The sequence below is a fragment of the Schistosoma haematobium genome, chromosome 1 (genome assembly GCF_000699445.3).
Source record: "Schistosoma haematobium chromosome 1, whole genome shotgun sequence".
Classification (NCBI taxonomy): domain Eukaryota; kingdom Metazoa; phylum Platyhelminthes; class Trematoda; order Strigeidida; family Schistosomatidae; genus Schistosoma; species Schistosoma haematobium.
In genome coordinates this window covers 43,978,387-43,986,993 of record NC_067196.1, presented here as the reverse complement: position 1 = coordinate 43,986,993, position 8,607 = coordinate 43,978,387, and the positions used below count along the sequence as shown (strand labels likewise).

Sequence of the window (8,607 nt, the reverse complement as noted above, 5' to 3'; positions counted from 1 at the left end):
AAGTGCTTATTTCTTTAAACTTAGGTCGTTAGTACCTGTTACGTTTTCACCTGAATATTCTACTTTAATCAAAAGTGCTGTAGGATAGATGCTAACCCGACAAAAGCAAAACGATATCCCAGTAATAGTCAAGAAGTATTTACAACTGATCTATGGATTATTGTTCAGATCTGAAATCATTCTATTTCGCTTGAATTTTCATACACTGCCTTCAGACATATCGAATGAGCACGTATCCCATGGATTAAAGTTCGTTAGTAAGACTGATTTGAATACAATGAAGGGATTTCTGACATTAAATCGTTTTGTTACATCGCTCCATTTTGGATTTATAGTAAACGCTTAACTCATGTATGAGATGGAATGTTGATGGTCCAGTCCAACTTAACGTACACAGGAATAGTGAGCATCTGCTTTCGTCAACAATAGGTGCTTGTAGTTATTGAGCACTTAGTTCATCTGAATCTGACATGATTCCACTCGCTCTCAGAGCTAACCATTATGAGTTGTTAAAGATCTACTAGTTTGGATGAGGCTACCAAGATTTAGCTAAAAGTCGTTGAATACGAAGGTGATCCCCATATATTTAAATCCAACGTCGTAAAACTTTTCGTGAACTTAGGTGAATGCACAAGATCACAAAGCAGTGCGTTGTAACTCCTACATTGATCTTCTTCACAGATAACTTAAAAAACAAGATCTAACCCACCGCTAGATTCAGCCGCTAATTTCGATAATGTTTTAGGTTGTGCGATCAGACTGCTCAAGAGAAATTTGTCTGACCTTACCCATAAACAATCACTTTAGAAACGACAGTAACTGCAAACGATTGTCGGTGCTTTGAAGGACTCTGTGTGACATGGCTCAGAATCGATCACAATCGCGTTGGTGCATACACTTTATCTTTTCTTAAATCATGAGATTAGAATTACTTTATACCTTTCTTCCTACGAACTAGTTGTCTTTGTATCATATCCTTATATGCAATATTTTTTTACATATTACTATACAGCTGAAGCAACTGCTTCCATGAATTTGGTGTTCATCTTGTTGTGTTAATGAGGTATGGCAACTTGGACCGATACATATATGTGCTTGGTTCTACGCTGTAAACGACCGACTGACTTTGAAGAATGAATTTACATTTGGAAGTATCATTACCAGTAGAAAATTATGGGGCGCTTGCATATTAACAAAATTAAATTAAATAATATGACAATTTGAATCGAATTACGCTAGGGAGGTTAATAAATATTAACCAAAGAAAGTTCTCAATTACAAATGGCTGCACTTTAGTTGTTGCGAATTAAATACCACAATGATCCAGTAAAATGTTACAGGATAAAATGTTAGTTAATTGTCTAAACGTAACTAATATTTCAATTTCTCAATCACAACCTATCACATCAATTTATAACCTTTTCTCGACCCTAGAAAGGGGTTGCTTTTAATAGCCGCTTTAGTATCCCTCACAGGCAGTCCATAAATTATAGTCTCGCCTGTATAACATAAGTACCAATAGGAAACAGATGAATAATATGATCTAAATTTCTGATATGAATTGTCTATTATTAAAAAGTGACCACATGATATAGTTGGGAATAGAATTATTGATTTAGTTAAATTTCCCATAAGATAATGTTAACCTTTAGCACTGAAGAATCGTAAGATTTAATCTGTCTGCTCAGTGTACTTTTATTTTCCAGACATTGCAGGCTCAAGGTCAGGTGATCACAAAATAAGTATGAGTCAAGCTTAATACAAACTGAATGTTGAATAGTGACCAATGTCGTAATTATTTGGACCATAGCCGTGATCGAATTCTATTGATCAAGCTCCAATGTGGCCACCAGTGGGACTCCACAGCGTGCACGATGAGCAGATGTTAGTTGGGAGCAGTTGGCAGGATGCCATGAACCTAGGTTTTGTAGCAATCGTCAGGAAAACGTACTCGCAGTCTTGAGATAATTGATTCTTTCTATGAGAGCAAATCGATTGGGACCCGAATAGCTCATTGTAACATATTAGACTGTAGAGCCAATGACGCTGGTTCGAACTTTATAGATGGAAATATCTCCAAGACTCCAGATACGTCTTGATGGGGAATGGCAACTAGCACAAAACCAAGGCTTACGGTTTCCAGTAGGCTGCCTCCAACTAGCACTATTATTATTTATAGAATATATGAATTAAACCAGTACTTTACAAAATAAAGTGGGTAGTCCATAATTAGATGAAAAGGGTGTATTATGTTCACCTGGAGTCATTCGTTCTAGAAGATCTACTTACAAAGATAGTAGATGGATCATAAGGAAGGAAACTAAACAGGAAAAACAACTTTTAACGTACGCACCGATTAAAGCGACAAGTCACCCCCTTTTACACCCATCAATTTAACTACCACTGTGGAGCAAATATTCGAGAAATTCCGGATCTCTGTATGTCGTGATTTTTTAAAAATGTATATGCCCCAAATTGGGCCATCTGTTTGGAGCACTGATTTGAGTTTTGAATGTAGGACTCGATAAGAATTTATCGAAAAGAACGCTCTCTGTTGTAATGAAATATAATCCCTCATACGTTAACCGACACAAGAAGAGTTTTTTGTCTATTTAAGAACTCCGCACAATGATGAATGATTTAAACCGAACAACTGATCTAGAAATAAGGACTTTCGTCTAAATTTGATCAAATAGTTTCACAGTATTTGGGCGCCGAGTTGATGTGAGACATTAAAAAAAAAGAATGTATTTGTAAAATCTCAGCGAGAAAATTTAACGTAAATCCAACGTTTCGCCTGGCAATCTGGTCCAAGCTTTTTCAAGGAAATATAATCAAACATGAAAATTATCGAATATAAATAGGTACATGGTTCTCAGGTTCACTGTATACTGAATAGGTCATCCAATCAACGTTAACAATGTTTAAAGTAGGTATTTGCATTATTGTGTAAGAGACATGTGTTGTGAAACGAAGTGTCAAGATAACAAATTGTGTGTATACGTAAGTGAGAAGATAATAGTTAGCTCATAGTCCAATTGACAGATATGAAGAAAAACAACAGACATAAAGGTCATAATAATAAAAACTGAATAATAATCAAGAAAACTTGTATAAGGCAGTAATAATAATAACCGATTAGTTTAAAATTGTAAAATAATAAATCTTAAAAAAATTCAGTAATAATCAAATAAAAGTGCAGAAAGAAAAAACAACCCAGAAACACACCCATTAAGGGAATTAGGGCCAAGGAAGGATGAGAGTTTGGACGAATTGTTTCTGCACGCAAAGTTCAGGCTTGAGTTCGTGGATTGTCAGTACCTCAGCAGTGCATAGAATATTGATTCGACACCCGTTTGATCCAGTTCCTTTGACTCTGTAGATTACTTTAAAAGAATCTTTTGGAGCGATTTGTCCACAGTTGATTAAATGCACCTGTATAGAACTAGTAATTGTTTTACATTCTCCTCTTAAAAGCCAAGCCGGATAATGTTCTGAGATGCGTTTGGACAGGGATCGCTTTGTGCGGCCTATGTAACGTGCCCCACATGAACAAGTAAATTTATAAATACACATTGATGTGACTTAAAGCGGAAGTTTATCTTTAACACATCCTAGAATGGTCGGTCGGCTAGAGAAAACAATTCGGAGTTTGACTGCGTAGAACGTTTTATTCAACGATGTTGAAATCCGTTTATTTAAGGTTTCAGCAGCCGTGTCTCCTCTAAATTCCATATTCATAAACAAGTTTTTTTCCGTACTGTCGATACTTTTTCATGAAGTCTAGGTGTTAAGTTGCTGTCGAAGAATCTAGGTTGATAGCCATTTCCAATGAGAGTTTTTCAAAGTTGAGATAGTTCCTCATCTATTGTGCCATTGGTAGAAATTCGCTTGATCCTAGAGGATAGAGTGAATTAAGTTCCTCTTTCTACTCAGTGTGACCCAACTATGAGAATTCGTGCATTGTACATTCCAGGTAGGTTATCTATATATATCTCTGTAAGAAACCATTCGGCATTCTTTTCAATCGGAAATCAAGAAAATGAAGTTGATTGTTTGCTTCTAAGGTAAGTTGAATTGATGGGTGACAGAAACGATTCGTCCAAACTCTCATCCTTCCTTGGCCCTAATTCCCTTAATGGGTGTGTTTCTGGGTTGTTTTTTCTTTCTGCACTTTTATTTGATTATTACTGAATTTTTTTAAGATTTATTATTTTACAATTTTAAACTAATCGGTTATTATTATTACTGCCTTATACAAGTTTTCTTGATTATTATTCAGTTTTTATTATTATGACCTTTATGTCTGTTGTTTTTCTTCATATCTGTCAATTGGACTATGAGCTAACTATTATCTTCTCACTTACGTATACACACAATTTGTTATCTTGACACTTCGTTTCACAACACATGTCTCTTACACAATAATGCAAATACCTACTTTAAACATTGTTAACGTTGATTGGATGACCTATTCAGTATACAGTGAACCTGAGAACCATGTACCTATTTATATTCGATAATTTTCATGTTTGATTATATTTCCTTGAAAAAGCTTGGACCAGATTGCCAGGCGAAACGTTGGATTTACGTCAAATTTTCTCGCTGAGATTTTACAAATACATTCTTCCTCCTTAATTGATCTAGAATATACAATGATATATACTTGAATCTAACAATTATGCTAATTAAGACATCAGCAGTAACCAATGTCATATCATCTAGCAATTACTACAGATCAAGTTTGATTAAAAATAATTTTTAGTCTATGTGACTAAACATCCCAGTTCATAATTACGCTAGGAAGTTAGAAACGACTGGTAGGGTCGTAGATGTCAACGATGAATAGTCTCAATACTAAGCCAAAACATTTCCCTATGGCCCTCAACAGTCGTCTAACGAAGTCTACATAAACCAGCATCAAGTATCTATCTTACATTAAACGATATCACATTTAACTGAAAAAAATTGATTGACCTTAATTAGACGAATATTGTACGAAAATGAACTTTTATTCTTAAAAACATTAGTATCTGTTACGTAACCATCGTAATCTAGTGCGAATGAGATATAAAAAGTACAAAAAAATCTCAACAACCAATCTGTATTCTTGTATAAAATATAACTTTCAAACCCTGGAAACAACACTACAACAAGATTATTACAAAGCAAAATGACTAAATTCATATGGGAGTGTATCGAAGTAAACTGAATAGAACACAAATATGAATGAACGAGAATCAATCAATTATGAACATTTATTTAGTCATAATGGGGAGTGGTTACAAGATAATTTTTAAAATAAGTTCGCAAGTTGGAGTTTATAAATTTTGAAATCACAAATATTTGATGTATGTACTACAATCGGTTGAGATTGTGTGATGAATAATCAGGATAAATATATAGGTGAGAGTGCGTGAGAAAAAAATTAGTTCCTTTAGTAAATTTCGATAATGCAATGTGTAGACGAAGGGTAACAAGATTATGAGATATATTTGCGCAATGCATTTTGAACAATCTGATCACACATATACTTGTTAAGACATTTTTATATAAAAACTAAAAGGTCAACTAGACAGATTAAAGGTAAGCCATAACAAAGAAAAATAAAGTACATAAAACAATATGACAGCCACCCTGGATAATAAGTCAGTACTACCAGGGTAGGTTAAGTGTAAGGATAAATTGTTTTTGAACGCATAAAGACGGTTTCAATTTCCGTATAGTCAAGGTCTCAATAAACCTTAGTATACGCCCGTACTGGCTGATGTGTTTATAGGATATATTGAAGATCTAGCTGAAGACTCAATTCAAAAGATGAGTCTGTATAAACGGTACGTTTAATACATAATAATCATAGGGGATAAACGTAAAAATCTGAATTGCTTGTTAAAGAACTCAACACAAGTCAAAAGCATATTTCTCTTACATGCGAAGGAGAGAAGAATAACCAACTTCCTTTTTTAGACGTGCTGATTAGTAGAAGAGATGGTGGTTCCACAGAATGTTCTGTATATAGAAAGCCGACATGGACAGGGCAATATCATAATTTGCATAGTCACTGCCCAATTCATTACAAATGTGAATTAATAAAGAGCTTATTCGATAGAATCAATCATATTTGTACTAGCGATACTATTGAAGTAATTCCAAAGCTCTTGACTGAAACATTAATGAATAATAGTTATCCACTTAAATTTACAAACCGCTGGAACAGTTACAACACGATTAGACCTATGACGCTTCTGGCACCTAAAAAGTGAGTTTACATCATGTTACCATTTAGAGACGACTCAAATAGTCTCATGTAGAAACGGAGACTTAAATCAGCAAACGTGGTCTGCAAGTAAGGGTGACGGAACACATAATCAAATGGCCGCATAGACAAATGAATTCCAACGATCAAATAAGATCACAGGATAGACAGACATCTCCCATTGCCAAACATTTGGTTGATACTGGTCATAAGGTTGATATCAAGTTAGCATTTGTCTTGTTGTACAAAAGCCTTCAAGGGCGCGTACTAAAGTTTATTGAAACCTTGGCTATATGGGAACTGAAACCCTATTTATGTGTTCAAAAACAATTTGTCCTTACACTTAACCTACCCTGGTAATACTGATTTATTATCCAGAGTGGTTGTCACATTGTTTTTGTGTACTTTACTTATAGACAAAGATGAATAGTGGCTAGCAGTGAAATCCAGGACGCGCGTTTCGTCCTACTTGGGACTCGTCAGCTGGATGTACCTGTATCTCAGAGTTGATGTTCACTCTGGGACTAGAACCCAATACCGTTCGCTTCAAATGCTATGGCGTTATCCACTTACCCACTAAGTCCACAGTATGCACATATGCCAATGAGACTGATCAACTGTAGTCCTAAACATCAGTGAGAAGATTCAAGTAAACAATGCCAAGTGAATGTACTTATCTTTGTTACGGCTTACCTTTAATCCGTCTAGTTGACCTCTTAGTTCTCATATGTGTGATCAGATTGTGTAAAATGTATTGCGCAAACATCACATAATCTTGATACCCTTCGTCTTCTCATTGCATTATCGAAATAATAATATAAGTACTAATTTGTTAATAATTATAATCTCATATCCTGAATTTTCAAAAAATGATTGACTATTTATTTTGATAATCAATCAAGATTTAAAACTGCGAAATCTGATTAGCTAGGATATAATAATACATTGTTGAATAAGCTTCACCTTATTAATAAACATAAGTTCTGTATACGTGCGTAGTTCTAACAAGTTATATCATCTATAACATATGTCACTCCTTTTTTCACTACTTTCATTTGATATACCCTTTGGCCTATATAAGTCACTAACAATGTTTTAACTCTACTTTTTATTGCATTTCATCTGTCCAATGACTAGTTACTCACTACATTTTATGAATGACCGAGACGGTCATATGATCATTTGGTCATGGATATTCAGTAGTTTAGGTTCTGATAGTGGGGACCCCTCACCCTAAATGCTCAATTCAGACAAATGTTGTTTTGTCTGTCTGTTAGCCCTTTTCATAATCTCTGGTTTGATGGAATGTTCTAACAAACGCCTTAATTGAAGTACGGTTCTTAGTAATAATTTGAACGTATTAGTAACATATAAAGGTTCCTGGTTTTGAATTTAAACTGGATAAGTATCGATCTACTGCGTCTGCGTCTTGAATCACATCATCATTAATGCTGGTTTAGATAAAGCGTGAAATCTTAGTGAAAGTCTGCAGTTTAATCCGAATTTACAACATAGTTTAATAGTGAATAAAAGTTTAAATACTAATTATTCCAATTATTTTTACCCAGGACATAAGCTGAGGGGAAATGTACGTGTATTTATAACCCAGAAAACAAGCACACATATTGAGAAGAAAAATCCCCTTTACTAAGTGTAAACACTAGTATTGTAGTGGACGCTACCCATGAAGGTGTTTGTAAGTAGTGTGTAGCGGAACATGACATGGAAGTTGTAGCAATTACCAGACAGAATGAGGAGTTTCACTGCATCAAAGCACGGAGTTAGCAGAACACTTGGTGGTCAGTCTCGAAGACAGTTCAGATTGCAGAACTCCTCTGCCTAATGTCATGTTTTACAATATGACTAAAACAAAAGTAACTGATAATAAGATCAAAGTTTTTTCTATAAAACACTGACTAACCTTATCAGCTGTAGATGAAGTTGAACTTGTACTATCTTGAGATCCCTGGGGTGGAATGTAATCATTTCCTTTTCTAGATAACTCTTTAACGGTACTGTATTGACAATAATGAAAATACATTCAAAAGAATTACTTTATTATTTAACATGTCTTTCGTTTGCATATCAATATATAAAACAACTAACTATTAATGATTAACAATGATTATCTGAATATCTTGATTTGGTGCAGATTTATAGTTCAGTTGGATGATTTTGATGGAATTTTGTCCTCTCAGTTGGTTAGTTTAGACATAGAGCTTTTATTGTCCTTCCAATCAATAAACAACAAGACAACAGTCAACAAAATCCTATCAATAAGCTATCAGTTACATGGACAGAAATTTAAATAACTCATTTCTGTTTAAAGCTTGCGTTGATGAAGTTGTCCA

At 34.6% G+C, this 8,607-nt stretch overlaps 1 protein-coding gene across 2 annotated transcripts in view; it reads right to left on the bottom strand.

Moving 5' to 3' along the window:
- The window catches only part of P53 (p53 DNA-binding domain), a 39,919-nt gene that overhangs the window by 14,509 nt on the left and 16,803 nt on the right, over nucleotides 1-8,607 (bottom strand). For both annotated transcript variants that reach the window (XM_051218316.1, XM_035730769.2), the window contains one exon: nucleotides 8,178-8,271. Coding sequence is in view for 1 of the 2 variants with exons in the window: in XM_035730769.2 (XP_035586314.1) it covers nucleotides 8,178-8,271 (94 nt within the window). In the remaining variant the exon portion in view is untranslated. The remainder of the gene's footprint in view (nucleotides 1-8,177; nucleotides 8,272-8,607) is intronic.